The sequence below is a fragment of the Centroberyx affinis genome, unplaced genomic scaffold (assembly GCF_046629955.1).
Source record: "Centroberyx affinis isolate AG114_WGS23_722 - 3 ecotype Tasmania unplaced genomic scaffold, CSIRO-AGI_Caff_v1 ptg000693l_1, whole genome shotgun sequence".
NCBI lineage: Eukaryota > Metazoa > Chordata > Actinopteri > Beryciformes > Berycidae > Centroberyx > Centroberyx affinis.
The window spans coordinates 29,051-53,066 of NW_027279313.1; the positions used below are offsets into that span (position 1 = coordinate 29,051).

General features: G+C 42.7%; 1 protein-coding gene across 3 annotated transcripts; it reads left to right on the forward strand.

Moving 5' to 3' along the window:
* The first annotated feature begins 256 nt into the window (after positions 1-256).
* fyco1b (FYVE and coiled-coil domain autophagy adaptor 1b) lies at positions 257-16,777 on the forward strand. Of its 3 annotated transcripts, none has more exons than XM_071519381.1 (18): positions 257-286; positions 1,489-1,584; positions 1,740-1,846; positions 2,878-3,003; positions 4,369-4,475; positions 5,569-5,712; positions 7,079-7,175; positions 7,309-9,750; positions 9,932-10,024; positions 10,452-10,570; positions 10,824-10,991; positions 11,286-11,426; positions 12,126-12,334; positions 12,538-12,673; positions 13,150-13,254; positions 13,711-13,921; positions 14,037-14,146; positions 14,395-16,777. In XM_071519381.1, the coding sequence occupies exons 2-18, from the start codon at positions 1,527-1,529 to the stop codon at positions 14,468-14,470; spliced, it is 4,449 nt and encodes a 1,482-aa protein (XP_071375482.1). In that variant the 5' UTR covers positions 257-286; positions 1,489-1,526; the 3' UTR covers positions 14,471-16,777. The 3 variants fall into 3 exon arrangements, with proteins under 3 accessions (XP_071375482.1, XP_071375485.1, XP_071375484.1); XM_071519384.1 differs by having other exon boundaries at positions 12,544-12,673; XM_071519383.1 differs by lacking the exon at positions 257-286 and adding an exon at positions 1,307-1,348.
* The last annotated feature ends 7,239 nt before the right edge of the window (positions 16,778-24,016 follow it).

The window sequence follows — 24,016 nt, forward strand, 5'->3', positions numbered from 1 at the left end:
AATGGTAATTATTGACCCGGGTGTCACATAGCCACAATGTTGGAGCTGTAAGAACAAATCTTGGTTGAAATAATCTGTCAGGGAATATTATTACGCACGCCACATGTGCCAGCGTCCCTTTGGCGTTTATTTACCTAGTGCCTCTCAACCAAACTAGGATTTGAGGCCGCAGTTACACATGGCTATTTACCCATTTGGGCTGTCAATCATTGATAGTGCCCGCCCCCAAGGTAGCAAGTTGCTGCTGTGTTACAAACTGGACTGTCTGGAACATTTTACACATCAAGTACGTCAATATTTCAGCTATTTATTTAATCTTGAGGTGGTTCGCTTTAATTACAAACAGGATGCGATGTTTTCTAACATAAATGTACTTAAAATAAGACGGAAGAAACGGAGGGCTGCGAACAGGTGCATGATCTAGCCCTCGGAAGCTCTCACGAATCGATGTTTAGGTCGTCGTTTGTTGCATTTTAAAGCAGTTTTTAAACGAAATTTGAGCCCACTTGTTTGTTTTGTATTGGTGGCAGATGTCAATAAGTGGTCTCATGAGTCAGTGGGAATCCCCCAGACGAGATGTTGGGTAATGGAGGGGGATCTGATACTCTGTTGCCACCGGCCGTCCGGGGGACAGATTCAGATGCACCTGTCGTCTTGATGCAAATTTCCTATCTCTTAAATGCCCGCAGGCACATTTTTTGCCACTGCGGTTTCTTCACTAGAGCATGTTTGACGTAAAATGTGTGCTGTGGCAGCGGAAACATGACGTGCTTCTAAGGATCTGCTCTAATAACACGACCATTATGCCCTGAGCCCGTTTTACATCCCTGACGAATTACCATAACACAGGCTACTTATAATGCTCCTATAGGGACTTACAGTATGTGTGTGTGTGTGGTATTTAATAGTGAGTTTATAGTGACCTTACCCTACTTTTATTGTATTTTTTTTATCTACTATGGTATTACTAGAGAATCTTAGGCAATTGTTTTGCTGTAATACTTGTGACAATCAAGGGAATGCTGATTAAACGTAGGCTATGTAAACAATATAAACAATCATTTCTAGTCTTGCGTTTATTGTCAGAGATAAGATATCTGTTTTACAGGGATCAGGAGTAGCATAATGACGGAAGAGAGTTTTGCATCTCCACAGCCAAAGTTATTTAATACTTCTTCTTAACAGGTTTCACAAGTCCAGTTTCACATGTGTTTTGCTTTTCAAGTCTTCAACACTGAGATTGACATTCAATCGTTATTATAGGAAGAAGAGACAGCAGGGGCAAAACTGTGCTGTTCAAAATCTGTTGTGTGTGTGTATATACTGTATAATATTACGTTGGCTGAAGGTAATATGTAATACATAAGTTTTGTAAGTGTTTTTCCCATCATAGTTTAGGAATACAGTGGACAGTCATTTCATCTTGAGCATATTTCCAAGACATGCAAAATATTCAGAATCTCTGTATTGTGTTGATCCTACATGCAGGACTTGGGATCCCTGGCCACATTACCCTTTTCCCCAGAATGGCCTCTTCATCAGTTGGGGAGAATCAACTGCAGAGGATAATTAGAGACCTGCGTGGTAAGGAAGCTTTCCACACATACAATGAACATAATGTGTCTTTTATATTCTATTTGTGCAATGCATTTAGTAGTAGGCTTATTTGTGTGTACACAACAACGTATGTTTCTATGTATGTGTGCATGTGTTAATAATCCTGTTACTGCCCTGTTTAGATGCTGTGATAGAGTTGAGTAAAGAACACAAGGAGTGTGGTGAACCCATAACAGATGACAGCTCCAACCTGCACAAGTTCTCCTATAAACTAGAGTACCTGCTACAGGTATGGTACCTAACCAAGCCCTAACCATAGGCAGAATGTTAATGAGTGCCTGGCACCCATGGCCAACAATGTAGAGAGTCCCTTGGAATGTAGTCATATTGGTAAACAGGTAACCATATTATGAACAATCATCGACTGTTTTCCATTGCTAATTCACTCTTATAACCTTTATCAACACAGTCATTGACAAATTTGATGAAATCTAGAAAAATGAATTTGTAGGGTTGGTGCAATATGGCAGATTTGTTATTGCTGTGACACTGAGGCACTTGCATAACTTAATTTGAATTGGTAAATAAATACACCAAATTATGGCTAAATGCTCAGGTATTTTTACAGGTCACTGGGGATTAGTGCTGTATTGTCTGTGTAATAGCATAATAGTAGTGAATTTTAACTGTAATTTCAGTATGCTGATAAGTTGTTATTTTTGCTGTTTTAGACCTATAATATCATTGGTTTGACAGAGAGCACAAATATAGCTTGCACCCATGCAAGAAAGGCAAGCTCCGCCCCTGGCCCAAATGTACAAATTAGACAATAAGCTGACACTGTGATCCAAAGCAACAGAAAAATAAGATTGAATTCCTAGACTGCCAACATTACAACAAGCGATCATTAGTAGGGAGTGCAAGTGTTACCTGTAAAGCCACAGCACCCAGACAATAGATGACACATATTCCTGTGTCCCTAGGATATCCCCTAGTGTATCTATGTGTAATCGAGAGGGGTTAGAGAATTGAGAGCCAGTCCTAACCCTGTAATACCATCCAACAACAACATCCATTCAAACCTCTGCAGTTTATTTGGATCACTGGAACCAACACTGGGAATTCCAAAGTGTGTCAACACTGCTCATCAGACGCTCTAGACAGACTGAAGCAAGCACTTACACAGGTTCATAGAAAGTATTTAAGTTACAAACTGAACCAAATTCACAACTACTGTGCACAAAACAGTGCGAGGTAACCTTGCTTATAATCCAAGTTGCTGAGGATGTTGTTGGGTAATGTGTGTTTTTCTTCTCTTAGTTTGATCAGAAAGAGAAGACAACCTTTCTTGGCCAGAGGAAGGACTACTGGGATTATTTCTGCGACTGCCTGGCTAAGATCAAGGGAGCTAACGATGGCATCCGTTTTGTTAAGTCCATCCCTGAGGTAATCCTCCACAGCAACGCGCACACACACTCACATGCAGCTTCAGTCCTGCCATGGCCTACAACACACACTCAAACACCCACATGCACACTGACATAGAAACCCACACAAATACACAATGAGTGTATAACCAAGTACCTAATCCTCAGGTCAGTCAGATAAGGCTCAGTGCAGGTAATTCAGTTGCTGCCATGCTCCAGTTCCTACTCTACTGTTTCTTTCTCACCGCCTGTCCTGGGAATAGTGGTGAGCATCAGAGCCGAATAGTTGTAGTCGAATAGCTCATTCATTCGAATTTTATATTCCTTTATGCCTCTATGATAGCTTTTGTTTAACTGCTATATGCCTTTTCCTCTTGATGTTTTATATTTTTTATGCTTTGTTGCCTAATGTAAAGTACGTGCTTTGCAAAGAAAATGTTTCATTATTAGGTTTTGCCTTGTGGGATATTGGTATGTAGAAGCCTCTCAGAAAGGTTCTCCTGACATGATTTGAATCTATTCAATAATCCGCAAGTCTGAGGTGTCAGGAGTGTAATGAGTTAGCTATACCAATGTCTGCCAACCCGCTGTGCCACACATTATTGCTATACTGTATTCTAGTGTGATAGAGATAATTACCATGGAAGTCCTGCTTTATATGCACTGTAAAATCACATGCATCAATTAATGTCAATGGCTGCTTGCTTCACGTACCCACAGAATATATCTGTGGTTTAAAGGTTCATCAGAGAGTTAGCCAAACATGGCTTTTTAAAAAGTCTAGTACAGTAGTTCAATCAATAACAATTCAATGCTAGCTACTTGTTCTAAGCATTGTGGCCCAATTAGCCTTAGGCAGTGTTTGATACTTTGATACTTTTATTAAATATTACCTTTACTGTGTTTCTTGTTGGTTAGTCTCAGACAGCTGGTGTCCTTATGGTAGATCTTTGACTCTGTCCTCTTACTTAAATCCTTCCATCTGCTAATGGGGAGTTTGGGCTTACAGACAGATACTGTGGATTTAGTGTCTGTGCTATGTTGACCTTTAAACTTAGACATCCTGGAATGTTCTGTTTTGTTACAGATTTTCACAAAGCATGAATCCACTTTGTGGTCGTTTGAAAAGACTGGTCTTTGTTAATGTACTACACTGTTATATTGTTACACTCAAATGGAGATTATTCAGGAAGTAGGAACCACTTGATGTTACATAGTCGGGCCTGTATTGTGACCGAAGACTAAAGAGGTCTATTCATGTAACAGTGAGGTAACCTGTGTGTGTGTGTGTGTGTGTGTGTGTGTGTGTGTGTGTGTGTGTGTGTGTGTGTGTGTGTGTCTATTTATGTGTATTATGTATATTTTTGCATATGTTTGCCCCCAGCTAAAGACATCACTGGGGAAAGGAAGGGCCTTCATCCGTTACTCGCTGGTGCACCAACGCCTCGCTGACACACTGCAACAGTGTCTCATAAATCAGAAGGTCACAAGGTCAGAGGACACACACACACAGACACACACACACACACACACACACACACACACCGACACACACGCATATATACAGACTTATGTATGGCAGAAGCTAAAGGTGTTGGCATTTCCCGAAAGGTTAGAAAAGTGTGCTTGTGACTGGACTGGATGGTCACCAGTTTGAATCTTTGGACCTGCTGGGGAAAATGCAAACATAGAAAGTGAGGTACTGGTGTCTCCTCCCTCAACAAGTAACACCAAGATGCCCTTGAATCACCCCAGCAGTCTTCTACTGCTGGCTACTGGGAAGCTTCCCTTGAGCAATTGAGGGGTGATTCAAGATGCCCAAGATGTGGTTGTACTGGGCAGCTGCAAGGTTTGAATGTGTGTTACTGTATGAATGTGAAACAGGACTGGCTCTACAGCAAGAGGCACTTACATTTCCCCATATTTGTTAGCTGGAAAATGCCCATCAGCACATCATGTTTTACTTCCTTGAGGTACCATCCTGTCTGTTCTGGTGAAGTATAACTCTGCTCCTTGATCTCCCTTCCTGCTTCATGTTTTACTTCTGTTACTGACGGACAAGCGACGGCCATACAGCCTACGCTCTCTCACTTCCTCAATCAAACCTCCGACCAAATGTCACAGGCTTTCTGTTTTTATTTGATGTGATGTTATGCGAGTTGCTCAACTCTGGTCAGGTACGTCAATGGTATTCATGGATAGACAAGCCAGTCACATAACACAAACCAGCCAAGCTCTCTCACTTCCTCAATCAAACCTCAAACCAAATGTCATAGGGTTTCTGTCTTTTTCTATAGCATGTTGTGTTAGTATGTGGGTTCCTCAGCTCTAGTCTATTTAGACAACCAGTCACATAACACAAACCATAAACACATTTTGACTTGAAAAAACAGTATAAACTTCTATCAATATCAAATATACAGTTGCAGAAAACATACCAGTATTGGTGTGTGTATGCGTGTGTGCATGCGTGTGTGCATGAGTGCGTGCGTGTACGTGCGTGCATGTGTGTGCATGCATAAGCATTGCTAATTTATTTGGGTATTGTGTTTTATGTTTGTGTGATTTTATTCTCCCCATACAGTGACTGGTATTACGTCCGCAGTCCCTTCCTCAAGTCTCATCTTACTGCTGATATAATCAACCACCTCTATGAACTCAACCAGATCCAATTTGACGTGGCGGCCAGAGGTTACGACCTCGATGCCGATTGGCCAGCCTTTGCAAGGTAACCAATCCCCCCAATTATCTGTTTGTGTTTGCATTTGTCCAATCAGCAGATGAGGATATCCTTCCTAGTGCTGAGGGAAAACACAAATGTGCTTTAATTACTCCATTCTTGAGAGGGGTAGTGAGCTGGTGAAAAAAGACACTCAATAGAGAAATAAAAGATAATAGTTCTACCACCTGGGGTTGTAAGTGATTTGTAAATTGAACTGAGAGACATAAAGTAATTTGGATAAACATGAGTTTAGCAAACGGCAAATCTGAAATTATAATGGGAGCAGGCTTGGGTGTTTTCACAACCTGAAGTAACACTTAATTATCTGATAAGCCTGCAATTCACAACTCAAGTAGCTAATTTTTTTTACTTGAGTGTGTAAATGCGTGAGTGTGTGTGTGTGTGTGTGAGCATGTGTGTGCATACAGTATGTGTGTGTGGATCGTTATCCCTCATGTTGGCACCTTTGTCAAAACTATTCACTTCCCCATTACAATTTTGCAGTCCTTTTGCTTAGAACTGTGTTTTTTTTGAAGCACTTGTGGGCAGATATCTGCACTTCTGCCTGTCGTAATTTCCCAGTAGTGTCCCCACCTACATTTTCACAGTAATCCACTCAAATCGAGCTGATTATAACTTTTTCAGCCCAGGACTTGAGAAGAAGTTTAAAACTCTTGCCATATGTCTCGGACCCGTGAAAACATATAGCTACACTTGTCATTTGAGAAGCCACTAGAAATAGGCTTGTGATATATTTTGGATCCTGCTCCATAGTTTACTGACCTAATTTCATGTAAAGTCTGTGGAACTGTGGTATTTAAAAAGCATTTGGTGTAAAAAAAAAAAAAATGTGAAGCTTCCAACAAAAGCAGTCTCCCAACCAACACTGTATCTGGAGCAACTTGGTGACATTATTAGTTTAAGTTTCAGAAGTTTCTACAGTATCTTCTTACTATGTCCAAACTTAGAGCAGCGGACAAAACTCTTTTGACTGTTCCAAAGGTCAGATTAAAGGTTAAAGGTGTTCGAGCCTTTGCAATCAGGGTACCTAAACTTTGGAACAATTTGCCTAAAGAAATATGTTCATCTGAATCTGTATCTTCTTTTAAGAGCCACCCGAAGTTTAATCAACTTGCATTCAATTGATATCTTGTTTTATTTTTATTTAGGATAGTTTTGTTACTTTGTTTCCGTTTTCTTTTATTAATTTAATTGTCAAGCCCTTTGTACATTGTACTGTCAAATACTGATTGGGCTATCAGTCAGAATAACATGAATAAATAATTTGAGTGTTCTTCCCTTATATGATTGCTATTTATCATGGTTATAGTTAAATATGACCTTAATATTTGGTGCCACCTTTATGCCATAGGAGAACGTTAGGACCCAACTCACCAGCTTTCCTGTGGAAGCCTCCCAGTCGCTGTTCCAGCATCAACAGCCTGGTTAGCAGCTATTCACACTCACAGGTACACACACACACACACACACGCACGCACACACAAACTCAAACACAAATTTGTCTTAATGTGACTCGTTTGTCGATATGCAACTGCCTTTGAAGTACCTGACCAAAGCTGTCTTGTTCCTTGCTCTGACCAGGCCCAAGAGTTTCTCCCTATCCCAGACTTGGGTCACAGTCTCCTAGGTGATCTGGGAGAACTTGGGGAACCCTCCCCTTGCAGCATTGCAGAGGACCTCCGCATTGAGCTTGACCAATCAGAGCTCAAGCAGCAGGAGCTTTTGGTACGGGTGCAGGAATTAGGCAAAGAGGCTGCTGAGCTGAAAGGTGTGGTTAAAGACCTTCAAGGCCAGCTATTGGCAGCCCAGAAATCTTCTGGCCACTCTCCATCCTCTGAGCCAAAGACTAACCCGGAAGTAGCCAATCAGGAGAGAGCAAGTCATCTTCAAGCCAGTAGGGAAGCAATAAACAGTGAACTTCAAGACAGACTTACTGCTGCCGAGAACAAAAACATGGAGCTCCTCTCTAAATTGGACGAGGCTCTTAAGGAAAAGGGCCAGCAGACAGCTAGCTACTGTGACTCGGCTTGGAAAATCCAGGAACTCATAGATAAACTCAAGGCTACAGAGGAGGAGAGGATGGAGGCTAAGAGAGAGGCTGAGGATAGGGCCAGGCATTCTGAGCGCCTGTCCCAGGAACTCAGACTCCAGGAAGAAGAGGTGAGGAAGAGTGAGGAGAAACTGGCTGAAGTAAAAGCTGGGGCCCGGGAAGAACAGGAGCAGGCACTCAAACGGCTGGAGGAGCTCCAAGGTGCAGTTGGTCGAATTCAGGGGGCACTGACTTTGAAAGAGAAGGAGACGGGGAACTTGAGAGCCCAGCTTCAGGATCTGCAAGCTTCGCTGGAGAGCAGAGAGCGGCAGGCAGAGGAACTGAAGAAAAGACTGCAGGAGGAGAGGGAGGAGATAGAGCGGAGATATAGCACAAGTGGGAGTGAAGTGCTAGAGAGCCAACTCCTGGAGATGAGAAAGAATCTAAAAACCAGAGAGAAAGAGCTAGCCGTTAGTTCAGAGAGAGTCAAACATCTAGAGGAACAGTTGGAGAAGCTAGATGTTGAGAAACAAAGTCTGAGCACTAGTCTTGCTGATAATGAAGTTATTTTCTGCCATCAGACTGAGAAGCTTGAGGACTACAAATCCCAATGCACCAGTCTCATGGAAATAAATGCTAAGCTACTCCAAACAGTTAAGAGGAGTGAGGAGAGCACTAGGGAGCTGGCTGAGAGCAGGGCAGCCATGCTGGATCAGCTAGCTTCTTTGAGGGCTTCTGAGAAGCATTTAAAGGGCAGGGTGGAGGCTGCCAATGTAAGTGTGGAAGACTGGGAGAAGAAGCTTTTAGATGAAAACCTGCATTTGGAGGAGATCGTTCAGAAAGCCCTCATCCAGAGGGAAGCATCTGATGCTCAATTAAAGAGGCTTGAGCGTGAAAACAGGGAGCTCATTGAGGTCCAGTTATCCTTGAAGAAACAGGTGGCCACAACTCAAGAAGAACTGGACTCACTAACTGCCAAAGCCTCTGAGTTGGACAAGAACCTCATAGTATCCCAAAGAGGCCAAGCTGAGTTGCAGGAAAAACTCCAGGGAACTGAGGCTAAGCTTAGAGACCAAACCAATAAATGTGAGCTTCTGCAGGCTAGGGCAGAGGAGCTGGAGAGCAGGACTGGGGAGCTGGACGATGAAAAGGGAGCTGCAGAGAGTACTGAGAAAATGCAGAAGCTTCATGGTAGGCATCATGCTTCCTCCATGGAGGCCAAAGAGACCCCCTCCAGGCTGGTGATAGCCGAGGCTCAACTAGAACTCAACCTAAGGGAGGTAAGCAGGCTGCGGGAGGAGGTGGTGGAGCTCAGGGCTCAGCTCCTGGCCGGGGCTGAGGAGAGAATGAAAGTTCAGGCCCTCCAGGAGGTGACGGAGGCCTCCAGAGATGACCTCCGTATCTTAGCAGAACAACTCAAGTCCCAGGTAGAGGAGCTAAACCGCCGGCACGTGGATGAGATTCTTCGTTCCAGGGAGCGAGAGGAGGCTCTTAGCCGGGAGCGTGATGGTGAGGCCCAGGCTCGGGCAGGTCTGGCTGCAGAGGTGACAGCCTCCAGAGACGAGCTCCATAATCTTAAACTACGTTATGAAGCCTTGTGCCTAGAGAACAGTGAATCCAAGGAGGCACTCCATAGAGCCAACACAGAAACAGCTGAACTTGGTGTGCATGTGTGTATGCTAACCGCTGAGAACGAAGAGGCCCGTCTGCGCTGGGAGGGCCTGTCGACAAGGCTACAAGAACTGGAGGAGGAGGCGGCTCAGGAGGCAGAGAGGCTGAATACCAGCATGGAGCAGCTGCGTCAGGAGAACCAGCAACTCATTGAGCAGCTCCACGAAGATGACGGTGTGTTAGCAGCTATGCAGGAGCTGCAGGGGAAGCTGGACAAGGCTCAGCAGGACGCTAAGACCCTGCAGGAGAAGAGCCAGGAGGAAATCCAAGCACTCCGTTTCCAGCTCAGCAGCCAAGCCATGGGCCACAGCAACCAGGTCCAGGTCAGCCACAGTCAAATCAGCTAGTTTCAATTTAACATGCTTGTTTGTAATGTTACATAATACCATCAAAGTAAGATGTTTACCAGCAAATTTTACAATATATGTCTCTGTTTTGACCTGATTCTAACCATATTTAGCAGATAGTCAGCATGATTAATTTGTGTTGTATATCCTTATCCAGAGTGTGAACGTAGAGCTACAGGAGGTGAGATTGCAGCTGGGGACTAAGCAGGAGAAAGTGGTGGCCCTGGAGAGCAAACTCAAACGGCTACAGGTGAGAGAATAACCTGATTCCAGATCTGACACCTTAAAAGTTTGGTGCGCTATCATAGGGCAGGAAATTATATATCATCTATCATACCATCTAAACATTTTACATCAGGTAGTTCTAGGAAGGTTTTATATTGTGGTTGAATGGTTGACCTTGAGACACTACATCCAAAGTGGCTTCAGGCAAGGGACTGAATCCATAACTGTTCAAGAAATCCTACACTGCAGAAAACCCTGGACTTTATTGTCTCTGAAATGCATATATGTAGGGCTCTACCTATATGTGTGTGTCTAGGAGGGATAAATACAAATAAAAATTCCAGTTACATTGTGTACATTGCTAAACAAAGTAATCATAATATTACTGTATATCGCAAGCATATTTCATGTAAAAACAGAAACAATACTTGACTTTGCTGTGCTGATTGCAGACTGAGAATCAGAGGTATAGCCAGCAGATTGAGGAGAAAAACATCCAGATGGCTCAGTCTGAAAGTCTCATCCAGCAGAAAGAAGACGAGATAAACCAGCTGAAAGGCAATTTATCAAGGTGAGATATTGTATTCATAATCACACATTTTGGACCAAATTAAAGCTCAGTAAACAAAGCTGTCTAATCTTGTGTGTTTAGATTATAATGTTTATTCTTTACCATTTCCCTAACTAGGATTTTGGCTTTACTTTACTTTTGACATTGAAGCTATTGGCCTACATATAAGAATTGTATACAGTATTACAATCAACCGGGCCTTCCTATATTTTTGTACATATCATGGACAAACCTGTATACTGTATGTGTGCAGGTCTGAGGAGGGCCTTGTGGTGACTGAGCGGACCTGTCAGGAGTTGAGTGAGAGTCTACGGAGAGTCACACAGGACAAACAGAGCTTCGATCTGAAGACTTCTGCTGAGCTCGATGATCTGTACCGCACCAAGATCAATTTGGAGGAAAGACTTATAGAACTCATCAGGTATAAACTTTCCTATTACGTCAGCTTTACTCTGATCTGCTGGTGTTCATTTTGATCACCGCAGTCAAATAGGCTTTTCTTGCGTTTAGTTGTGGTGCATTAATTGCTTGAAATATGTGCACTTCCCATGGCATTAAGTAGACACAATGCCCGGATTTGTTGCCACCGCTTAATGTCTTTCTTTTAGTTTTCAAATGGCAATAGCAGTACTAAACCACCCAGATGCTGTAATCTGTAGTGTATCGCATGTGATTTTAATGGGGATATAAACATGCTTGATGGCGCCCTCTGCAGGGAGAAAGATGCACTGTGGCAAAAGACAGATGCCCTGGAGTTCGAGCAGAAACTACGGGATGAGGAGACGGAGAGAGATGTCAACTACTGTCTGGGCTGTCACAGTCAGTTCAGCTGGTGGCTCCGCAAGTACAACTGCAGGTCAGACACATACTTTGGCTGGACTTGGTGATTGGATAATGCTGTTAGTCATCATATGAAAATCATCTCTATTGCACATTAATGGTTGAAGGAGGCCGGGAAGGCAGTCAGTGTAATCTACCGTAACAAATATACAATACAATACGATATACAAATACACATATTGCTATGACCAGCAATAAATGAGCTAAATGTGCTGTCAGGGCAGCTACTATTATGATTAAATCTTATATAACCATTCCTTTGAATGTTATAAAGATGGTAGCATAAAAGTGGGTTAAGATTGAAAAAACAACTGTAACAGAATGAATATCGGAGATGGATCAAGATTCAAGATTCAAGAACTTTATTGTCATTGTGCAAGCACAACGAAATTGCAATTGCGTCAACCTCAAATGGTGCATTGAATTGAACCCTCACATATATATGAAGACTTCCCATTTACAAAGAATAAATAAGAAATATAAAATATCAGCATAAAAAGTACAGAATCTAAGCAATATACAAGCAATAAGCAATAAAATACAATTGGTGATAAAATATAACTACAACTAACGGGTGCAAAAACATCAGCAGCAATAATCAGTGGCTTAAAGTGAATCACAAATAGCACTGCACTGATTCTCCCATCAATAATCTGCATTCCACAACACTGAGCTGTTTTGAATGCAAGCCAGATCCTGTGATGTCTATTCCCAGGCTGTGTGGGCGCCCCTTCTGCTACTACTGCTGCAGCAACACAGTGAGCACCCAGCAGGGCGGCAGCAGAGAGCGCTGCTGCAGGGACTGCTACACCCAGCACAGTGCAGTGGTAGAGCGCCACCCGCAGGAGGAGATGGCTAACAACACATCAGACACACCCTTCAGCCCTTTGCCCCAGCCTGGCAGAGCCATGCCCAGCATCGCAGGTGACGGGACACACACACACACACACACACACACACACACACACACACACACACAAACAGATAACGACACACACACAGAGGACTAATTTGTCAAATATTGAGGTGTTTGCAGGCATACTTTACATCACATGGTGATGTTTTTGTAACGGCATACACATAAGAGCAGCAAATGCAATAATGAACAGGTAATGTATGTTTTCCAGGAGCAGGTGACAAGCAGGATGATGGCGTCTTTGACATCATCACAGAGGAAGAAGTGAGCGGCGTGTACGACAGCGACTCTCTCTCCTTCACCACAGCCTGCTCTCCTGGACACGGACAGCAGGGGGCAGCACAGCTGTAAGTATCTCACATTCACTCACTCACAGAGGGATCGAGACTTTGAGATGCAGCCAGCTATAGAGGTTGTAAACCACAACATGACAGGCTAATACTACCCACCGAAACAGATTTTCTATTTGCATATGCTTACTTCACGAAATGGCACCCTACAAACAAACCGTTGAGGTCATTTCAATTTAATTCTGCAGGGCATCTCAATGAAAAGAGCACATATGCTCCAAAATTGAAAAAAAATTAGCAGCAGTGGAAAGAAATTCAGGAGCATGATCTTTGAAAATGATTGAAAATGACTACACCTACCTTGGAACTCAGTTACTCATGCATTTTTTAAACTTTTCCAGTTTTCTAGGTAGCATGAATTCATTTTCAGGAGCGTATGCTTTTAAAATGGTAGCACTGCAAAACCGTGAATTAGCTCTATCTTTTTTCCATTGAAATTTTTGTCAGTAGATGTTTTCTGTTGCTCCTTTTAGAAACAATAGTGCCAGTGCAGGTGACACCACCTCAGAGGACGCAGATGACCTCAGTGCCTCGGTACAGGATGCTGAGATCTGCCTGCTAAAGGCTGGAGAACTCACGTGAGTTTGATCACCACACAATTCAATTTACAATAACAACATCACATAAGTTGCAGTTTTGGTCTTGTAGGAAATGTCACACTTCTGGTGACAACTTCCCGCTCAAATACTAAAACAGAAATGAAACCGATCCATGTCGGTCAAGGACAACTTCTCCAAAAGTCTCTTGGTACGTGACAAGGGTCACTTCTCCTACAATCATTTGCAGCAGGGGGGCATAGTGAGTAGGGAGACGGCCTTTCAATTGGAGGAGCCAGTTTCAAGCCCCCATGTCAGCAAGCATCTGTCCTGCTGAAGCGTCCTTGTGCAAAACACTGAATCCCTGCCAGTAGCTGAACATGCACTCTGACCTCCCAGCGAAAAGAGAACTTCCCTGTGGGGCTCAATGAAGTATTGCATTATTTTTTATTATTATAATAAACTTTCTTGTTTCCTGGTTTATGCCCTCTGCTGTAGGCTCTCTATCTGCTTCACGGTGGAGGACATCTCAGGGTTCGGCGACAGCTCCCGAGAGCTCTTCATCAAGTCCAGCTGTTACAGCACCATCCCCATCACCATCGGCAGTCCTGGTCCCACCGTCACCTGGGTGTTCACCTCTGAACCCAAGAGCATCTCCTTCAGTGTGGTCTACAGGGAGAACGCAGAGACTCCACTGGAGCAGGCTAAGGTGAGACACCGGCACACAGACACAAATGCATACATATGCACATACATATAAAGGGAATACACATGCACACACACAATGCCTCTATACCTCTCTCTCTATCCTTTGTTATCCCCAGGTCCTGATCCCTCTGACCCGTTGTAACTCCCACAAGGAGACAATCCAGGGAGAACTGAAAGTCAGAAACCCTGGAGAGTACACACTCATCTTTGACAACTCCTTCTCCAGGTCAGTCACCCTGTGCTACAACTACATCTGTTTGTGTCGTACAACGGCTTTGTCTTTTTCTACAATAACCCAATTCGCTTTTGAATTTGCCAAGCATGAGCCGCTGTCTGCTTTTTTTGTATCGGCCTTGTTACTCACAAAACTAGACAGGAGGGGGCAATAGAAAATGATCTTGACAAGCGCAGCACGGATCAGCTCTGTATTCTAACCAACTTTTAATGAGTTTTTTCTCTTCCCCCGTTAATCAGGTTCATCTCAAAGAAAGTGCTGTACCGTCTGAGTGTAGAGAAGCCTGTGGTCTATGACGGAAGTGACTGCCTGTGAACAGGAGGACGTGAGGTCTCTTTCTCCCATTATATCTCCTGCAGTATCCCTGTGTAAAAAGTGTGCCTCTGTTAGATACTGACATGACAAAGTTGTAGGATTTATGGACTTAATGCTGCTTTACAAATGAGATGAAGTACTACTGCAGCAGTGGGAGGTGTTTTTGTACCATGATTCACGGTGTTCAAGCTCATGCGCGTGATGTCGAGGTAAATGGGTTGGAGGCTACTGGTGTACAGCACACTAAATGAAAGGTTATGGCATTTTGAAACATCTCCCACAGCTAGCTGCTTGCTCATGAGGGGTGTTACAACAAATGAATTTTGATCACAGGGAAGCTGAACAAAGAGTGAAGGAAAAAAGCGGTATGTTATTGAATGTGAGCATGCACTACCTACTATAAAAGCTTGACCATAGAAGTTTAAATGTAGCATTAAGGGTGTCAATTTATTTAATATTTTTTTTAAGGTAGAGGTTTGTTGCATATTTGAATGTGAAGATCTTTTTCTTTTCTGCACTGTCAACGCCTACAGATGTAGCCATTGTAGATGCCTTTTTACTGCATGCTTACTGAACTACAGTATAGCTGCATTTTTGATCTATCCCCAAAAGGAATCGTTTGGAAAAACTAAGTTTTGTTCCATTTTCCGGCTTGGTGTCATGAAATGAGCATGATGTTTTAAAATGGAAATAAGTTGCTCCATGCATGAAAAGTGAGAGAGATACGTGTCCCCACCACAAAAGGATTACATGGAGGGGACATGACCTAACTTTAACTGAAGTTGTTTTACTACTTCCTAAACTTGACCATTAGCCAACCTTTTCAAATAAACACTTGAAAATTTGTGCTATTGTCAAATAATCCTTTCTTGGTGGAGGAACGTAATCTTCACATTATTCTGCAACGTGTAATCTGTATTTTAGAGTTTGTGCTCATTTCAAGAAATTTTTGAGACTGTGTTGCCTTTTCAGCTGTCAGGGGTTGCAAAGAATGATCTGGTAATACGCTGGTTAGGAGTTAGAGTTGTGTTACAATAAACTAATTTGGTCTGGCTGTATATAAGAAAGAATTGTCCTCACTGCTAATGCAGGATAAATGCAGGAAGAGGGACTTCTGTGGAGGTTACCACTATGTGATTTGGTTGTGTCCTTATAAAACATGCTGTAATTCAGTGCAAGGCGTCTGATGATTGCAGATGAAAAGAGGCCTCACTTGACAGAATGGCTACTTGGTCCTACTTCTACCATTTCTATGCATGTGAACACTAAGAATGTGTAAATGTTTTCCCTACTTAACCTTCAAGGGGTAAAAAGAGGGAGCACTTATCAAAATGTAAGTTTCAATGCTTTAAATATTTATAGATACAAGTAGAGGACTTCCTACTTTGAGCTTAACATCAGTCGTCACTGATGTTTTGAAAATGCATGAAATTTAGCGACATGATCTCTACTTTCAGGAGATTCAGATGAACTTGTTAACATCCAACGTATTTGCAGTTTGCAATCTAAATCAATATAAATTATTGGGAGTGTGTCATTGAAACATACACAACCTCTAGTGTGTTAAACTGAGAATGTACATGACATGTCAGCATACAGCCTTCAAAGAATGAAACTTGAAAACGCCGCTTTTATACTTAAAATTGTCTTATATGGAGTTTCATCTGAAGGGTTGAAATGCTGAGATGTAAATTTTTTTCACTCAACAAACCTCTGAGTGTCTTAGAACTGGTCCTTTTGATTATACTGACTTGATTATACTGAAACTCTTAACTGATATGACCCTACTTTGCTGCTCAACAGAGAATACCCAAATTCCAAAATGTCTTCCAGCATTTTTAAAGTCATTTGTAACTGATATTTTGGACATATAACTGACAAGAGGAAGAAACATAGGAAAATTACAAATGACTTTTTTTTTTACATTTCTAAATATGAAAAGAGTTATAATATATTGCCAAAAATAATGGGAAAGGTACTTGTCTATTTTACTGTTCTATAAATGGTAGATTCTATTTAAAGGCATTGCAACATGACTGCTGTATACGATGCACTTTTGAAAGGAAAGGGCTATTTTTAATGTGTATCCCATGAGCCTTTGTGCCAGTTGATGAATGGTTTTTCTTTTTCTTTGTATCAGTTTGCCAGTGAGTGTGATTGTAGAAGACAGTTTACTGCTGGATTTGCCAGAGGGGAACTTGAACTCTCTGGTTTCTCTGTAAATGATTGTCTAAATTGTCTGATAGAAATACGATTTAAATACTAAAGATTTGTAATAGACTGGATTTAAAAGTATGGGCAAATAAATAAGGATGCTGTGATAAATTCTGGTGATTGTTGGTCAATTTATATCTAATGTATCATAATGTGATTACAGTTAATAATGACAAACATAATGGTCATTTCAGGTGCTGGTTTTATTAATTTGGGATGAAATGGGCTTTGCATGTTATGAGTGTGTATGTGCGTGCTTGCTTGTACACACTCCTGTCCACGTAGGCTGCTCCATGCTTGTGTTTGTATGTGTTTCCCTGCACATTGACTTGTGTGTGTGTGTGTGTGGCCCTGTGTGTGTGCATGCCCGCAAGTGTGCACAGGGTGTTGTTGTTGCGAAGGTGTCCGTCTGAGAGACAGTGTTTATGTCGCAGAGGCCATTCCGTTTCTCAAGGTTAATGATCTCATTGTAAATCATGTCACATCCCCCTCTCCTCCGCCTCCCCCCTCCCTCCTCCTCTCTTCCTCCACACCTCCTCTCCTCTCTCCTGCTTTTCTCTCTCCCTGCCTGCCCGCCTGCACTGATCTGTGATTTGCACTCATGGCAATGTGTGTGTGTGTCTGTGTGTTGGAGGCGGTTGTAGCTGAGGATATGCGTGTTTGTGTGTACAGTATCTGTGTACTGAATGCCAATGCGGTGCAGAGATGGTGAACGCACACGCATACACACATGCACCAATCACAGACGTGGACATTTATACACACATAAGTATGCAGAGGTAAATGCGTTCACATGCACACACGCACATACATACGGTACGCACATTTGTATATTGGTTTTTTTGCACCTTACCCTAATAGTAGCAAATCAGTGTCTTAGTAAGCCTGGAATGATCTGAGATATATTGGTAATTCACATAACCTTGTAGCTGAGTATCAGCTTGATGTGTGTATTAGTGTCATGATGGAACGAGTGGGAGAGACAGACAGCACCCTCCACCTTGAGCATTATTAATATCATTTCCCACTCAAGTGACATTCTTCAAATCTGGAGTCAATAGTCCACATATGTGCATGCCCACACACACACACACACACACACACACTTATGGATAATATGATGAAGAGCATCTCTCAACCTCTCCCCTCCTTTTCAGATCTGGCTATTATGTGAATATCTGACAGCTAGACAGGAATTTACTTTTGAAACCTTGCAAAACAACTGGCCAGCATCCAACTTGCTGTCCCCCCCCCACCCCAATAAAACAAAAGGGAAACATTTTTATTATCTGTGCCTTGCTGCCTGTCAAAGGCTCCCACCATCCGTCATTCAAAACTAAGGGTGTTAGACATTTTAGAATGTGCTTGCTGAGGGGAATCGGAGAGTGCAAAGTGTCAGCCATTTTGGATTTTGTCTGTGTGACCTGAAGTGTGTCATCAATCATTTGTCTAAAGGGCTTTTGTGTATGGCGTTCTCCTCTCAGAGTTCAATGCCAAACCACTCCAGCAGATGAAAATGTGTCTGCCAACAGTAGAATGGGACAGATTGAAATAATTACACCCACTGCAAATTAGATTATCAAAGAAGAAAAGTTAGACATGTGAGCCTTTAGAGTGTCGTAAGCAGCAAGGCACCAATGACTACTTTGCATACCGTTAAGTCTAATTTCAGAAAATAAATATTTTGCTTTTGTAGGTTTGGGTTGTTTGCTTACAGACTATTTTTTAAAGCCTAGAATCACCTTTTCATGCATAGAGAAGTCTGATCTTAACCCTCAAGTAACACAGTTACAGTTACTGGGTTATGACGCATGCAAACGTCATAACCCAGAATAATCATTTCCGAATAACCCAGGTAAGCTTGTCTGATTATTAGAAACCCTGTTGTGATGCCAGCTTCCTCTGATATTAAACCAGTCACTGTTGCATAGAAACATCTAACTCCTTCCATTTTTCTCCCATGAGTCCTGATGAAGTTTCATCCATAATTGTCTGGTATTCTGTGCTGACATCATCAGTAAATTTCTAACAGTGAGCAGTCTGGATGATTGTGATTCATTATAGTGAAAAGTATGATTGCCTGTAACATCAGGCTGTTGTTAGAGGCGAAGACTGCACAGATTACTGTCGGGATCATCATTTCAGTCCCATGTATTTGAAGTAAACTTCTATTGCTCAGCTCAATCAAAGAGGGAGGGGGTTCATACCTACGTATTTGTGGGCGGACCATTCTGTCTGTGGATGGATATATGCTGTTAATTGGTTTATTGATGGCAACAAGGATACTCAGTTGCAGGGTATCAGAGTTGCATGTGAAGACATTAACCAGGGTCCATAGTTTTTAATAATTCGTAGCATTTGTTTTATACCTGTTTGGATTATGAGACCGATTTGGTCTGCCGCACTCGGCAATACCAGAAAGTTTAGACTGTTTTAAAGTCAGTTTAGTATACTTTCCTTTGCTTGACAACTTATCGGCAACAAAATTGTTCTCATTCGGTAAACCCCACCCACACCCTCCTCCAAACAGATTAAAACAAACAAAAGGAATTATTTGCAAATGCTATTTGCTGCAGCTGTGTGTGTGTGTGTGTGTGTGTCTGTGACACCTACAGTACAGTAGAGCATACAGGATATACTGTAGCTGTCAGTTCAAATTACTCCTGGTGAAATCTCAAACAGCACCTCCACTAACGCTCAAATTGAGAGCTCTCATCCACTCTCTGAGCTTCCCCCTCAGAACACCTTAACATAATCTACCTGCGTGACACTGCATTACCATAACTGAATAAAGATAGGTCAAAATAAGTTGGCAGGCTGTCTGTGTGCAGAGGGCAGAGCGCTGATAGTGAAGCTGCCACGTTGTCCCTGTAAAGTATGCATGGTTCTGTGTGTGTGCGTAGGCATGTGTGCACCCACAAGCATACGTGTGTGTGTGTTTGTTTGCGTGTGTGCGTCCATCTGTCCGCTCCTGTGTGTGTGCCCCCTCGGTGGTCTCTCTGTCTCTCTCTCTCCCCAGGCTCAGCAGCCCCCTGTAGTGGTAATGGCAGCCGCGTTGCCCCCTCTCAGACAGTTTGCTCCTGTCAAACACAGTTTCACCCTGACGGTTTTAGCTTGTGCTCCACTGGGACCCTCCATCACAAACTGCAGGCCTGTCAGAGACTCAGCACAACAGCAGCTCTTGTTTCCTCCCTTGGACTTTATATATTTTTTGCTCTCTCTCTTTTCTCTGTTTCCTCTTTTCTGCCTCTCTCTCTAATTACTTTCCTCTCTTTGCCCCATGTACATAAACAACAAACATGAGCATGTGCATACACACAAGCATAAACCCTCTCTCTCTCTCTCTCGCTCTCTCTCTCTCTCTGTGTCTTATACAGTACCTTCTATCTCTGTCTCTCTTTTTCTGACTCTCTCTACTTCACTCCCTGTCTCTCACTCTCATCTCGCTCTTTTTCTGTCCCTGTCCTCCTCTGTCTCTTTATCTGACTCACTCTCTCACGCTTGTTCAATATGAGCGATGCCGATATCCGTCCTGTAATCATCAGGGGAAACAGGACTACAGCGGTAGTACAACACTCACCGTGTATCTGTGCCTCCGCTCTCAGCAGTAAACACACCAAACCTCAGTCAACCAATCTGCAGGAGTCACTGATGGAGGAATTATTACTGCAGGTGTTTCCAGACAATTCCCCCGTGGGGCGGAGCAGCAGCGGACCCAGAGAGTGGCACGGTGCTTCTACCATGGCTATATATCTGTACTTTTTTTTCCCCCCCACTGGTCTCTCAGATATCAGATGTATTTGTGATGTTTTCGTCACCCCTGGCTCTCTGTGATCCATCATGTCCGGAGTGTTGTCTCTCTAGTTACTAGCCTGCGGCGTCTCGGTCAGCCTTGCCAGCATGGAACGGCTATAGGAGTGTTACTATGATTAATGTGCAGGAGTTACAGAGGGCCGGGGATATAGATCCAGCAGGAAGATCATTAACTCACACAGGTTCACCAGGAGAGAAGGGGGAGAGACAAGCGTGCATGCCTGTATGTACATGTGTGTGTGTTTGTCTCTGTTGTGTCTGTGTCCATACGTGTGTGTGTGTGTGTGTGTGTGTGTGTGTGTGTGTGTGTCAGGTTGCATGTGTGTATGAGTGCCTGAGTGACTGCCATATGTGCAATTGCTTAAAAGCCATATAGAGTATGTGTTGTTTTTTTTTTTATAGATTGCCCTCATCCACCCACCAAACCCCCACCAACTAAAATCATTGAAAGGTGTGGGGGCATCATAGTTGTTCATTAAAGCTTTCTATCTAGTGGTAGATAGTGTAGTGGTAGCTTGATAGCCACTGTTTCCATGGCAACTCTGTAAGAACAACCTGTGCCTACATCTCAAAACATCAGATGTTATTTTTAAAGTATAAGACAAGATGATTCTAAGGCAAGAGAAAAAAAAAAGTATCCTGACTAAACAAACAGATACCTTTAAAAATAATTGGTGATCTCTCTCTATGTTGGGCTCACACACATGCACACACACATGCAGACACACGGACACACACACGCCTGCACACGGAAAGGGGATCTAACTCAGTAGGTACCAACCAGTCATTTTGTGGATGTGGTGCGGTGCAGAGGCCATAGCATCTGTGCCTTTGTGATAGGACCAGTCGGACGGCACAACAGGCAGTGGAGCAGCTGAAAGCACTGCTATTCACCAGCTGTAATAAAGTTATTCAGAATAAGAGCGAGAGAGACAGACTGAATGACTGACAGACAGAGAAGGAGAGAAATTTCATATTTCTATATTTGTTTGTTGACTGCTTTGGCAATGTCATTTCAGTTTAAAAGTCATATCAATAATGTAATTGGATTTAGTTAAATTGACTAAACTGACTGTACTGAAATCTAACTTCCCAGTCTCTTAATATCTCTCCTTTTTAGTTTGAAAGAGCTTTACTTGTGATTATAATGATTAAAGCTGTACTAGGGAACTGCGCACGTGGTGGCCCCAAGTGCCAGCCCAGTGAGATGCTGGAATTTTTTAAAGCTTAAAGTTTGACTTCATTACTCAGAAATCATATAACACAGTGTTATTAAACTCATATTTTGCTCGTAAGTTTCTTTTTGTCACTTTATGTGTGCTAGTGACCATACCCAACACCAGAATTTCATTTTGGCAAACAGAGCAAATTTATGAGGTCTCAATTAGAGATGCTCCTCTCTGTTGTGCATTACGCTGATAAGACAGATGTATTTTTACATAAAAATCTTGCCTAGTGCAGCTTTAAAAAAAAAGTTAACCATGACAGAGTAGCTAAGCTAAAAACAAGTGATTATGATGGTAAGCTATCACTCTAAATGTTGTTCACTAGTGCTTGATGTAGCCCCCATGGCACACCCTGGACAGGCTGCCAGTCCATCACAAGGGAGGAAACCCATACAAACACAAGGTGAACATGCAAACTCCACACAGACAGGAATGGGACTGGGAAATTTAAATTTAACTTTTATGATCACATGGTGCTGGTGAGTGGAGGGCTGGTGGTTTGGGCCGGGTCGAGGGCTGAATACAAAGTGCCTCTCAGTGATCAGTAACCGTCAGTTAATACAGCAAAAACGCCCCCGAGGGCATCCTTTACTGTGGTTATGGGTATGATGGTGATGCAACAGCATCCATAATCACGCAAAAGAACATCCAGGAGGGCATTATTGCTTTTATACAACAGTTACCAATGCATGTGTGCTATCCAAACAGTTCTCACTGAAGTCATGTACGTACAAATAAAAACAGAAGAAAACAAGAAAGATTGTTGCCATACTTAATGGGAATTATCAATATGGCTGAAGCGCGTCTGACAAATTTAATTGCTTGGCTGAAACTACACAGTTTAGAGCCAGGTAATATGGTTCTGCCCAGCTCTACATCTGTGGTCACTGTGGTGTCTGGAGAGAGTTTAGCAGTGTGAGGATAACTTGGTTGATATCCCCTGTTATAAACTCAATCGTAAGTTGAAGTGGCTACCAGTGACCTGTGACTGTAACTCACATGACCCATGCAGAATTAAATAATTCAGCGTTAATCATTGTTTTATCATCTTCTGACTGGTTTTTCAAAGGTTGTGGTAGATGTTCTAAACATTTTTATCTGTCCTACTGTGTCTCTCTCATGCGTGCACGAGTGCACAAACAAACACACACACATGCACCCACATGTGCACACTCTCCTCCCCTATCTCTCTCTCTCTCTCTCTCTCTCTCTCTCTCTCTCTCTCTCTCTCTCGCTCTCTCTTTCTCTCTCTCGCCCTCTCTCAGACATGCTTCATTTGACACGGATCATGGATGCATCATGTGTTTGATAGGCTATTCACGCTGCCTTGTCCATTTCCTTTGATGACAAATGAAGATGTTGAAGGATGGATCCTTTGATGTCCGCCAGCGCATACAATGAGGGAAAGCAGGGGCTCAAAGAAAGTAGGCCTTGTAGTCTGAGCCTTCATCAGAGCTACACATCCAAGACTGAGACAATAAGAGGATCCCTCTGTATCTCTCTCCTCTTCTTTTCCTGTGGCTGGTGCTCCTGATACTCCCCCCCCCCTCCTATGTACAGTAATTCCAATGTAATGCTGCGGGCTCTTCAATGGACACACTCGCCAGCATGCGTTTCCATGGAGACGCAATTTGTTCACGGGCCCCTGCAGCTTGTGTCATTGACTTCAATTAGTGCGGAGGGCCGTCTCGCCTAAGCACATACTTACACATAGAGACAGCCTCAAAGGGTCGGAGAGAAAAGGCAGTAAAAGAACAGAGGAGATCTGAGAGTGCAGGACACATTGACGAAGGACTACAGGACTGCAAAAAGGCTTCATGGTATAATGGCATTCATTGGTAGAGGGAGGGTGGATTTGTCTTTGGGCATTGGGGGATTGTAAAAAAAAAAGAAAAAAAAGAGTGGCATTCAATTTAAACTCCCTCTATGACATCAATAAGGACAAACTGTACAGCTGGAACAAGGAAATGAAACTTTCTAGGCAATCACATTTCTCTCAGATTCTAGGTGATAACAAAGACGCTGCACAGATTCTTATCGCTACAGTTGATAAGCTGTTAAATACCCCACTCTTGATTTCACACAAGCTTTTTGAAGAATTTGCTGTCTTCTCTCATATTTCTCCAGTGTTAACTTCAAAGAACTTGATGAGGTTGTACAGCAGCTCAAGTCCTCCATCTGTCCCCTAGATCCACTTTCTATAAGCTTTTTTTAAATGTTTTAATTGCCGATTTGATAAAGTACTGACAGTCGTTAACATGTCCTTGTAATCTGGTGATTTTTCTGTCTCTTA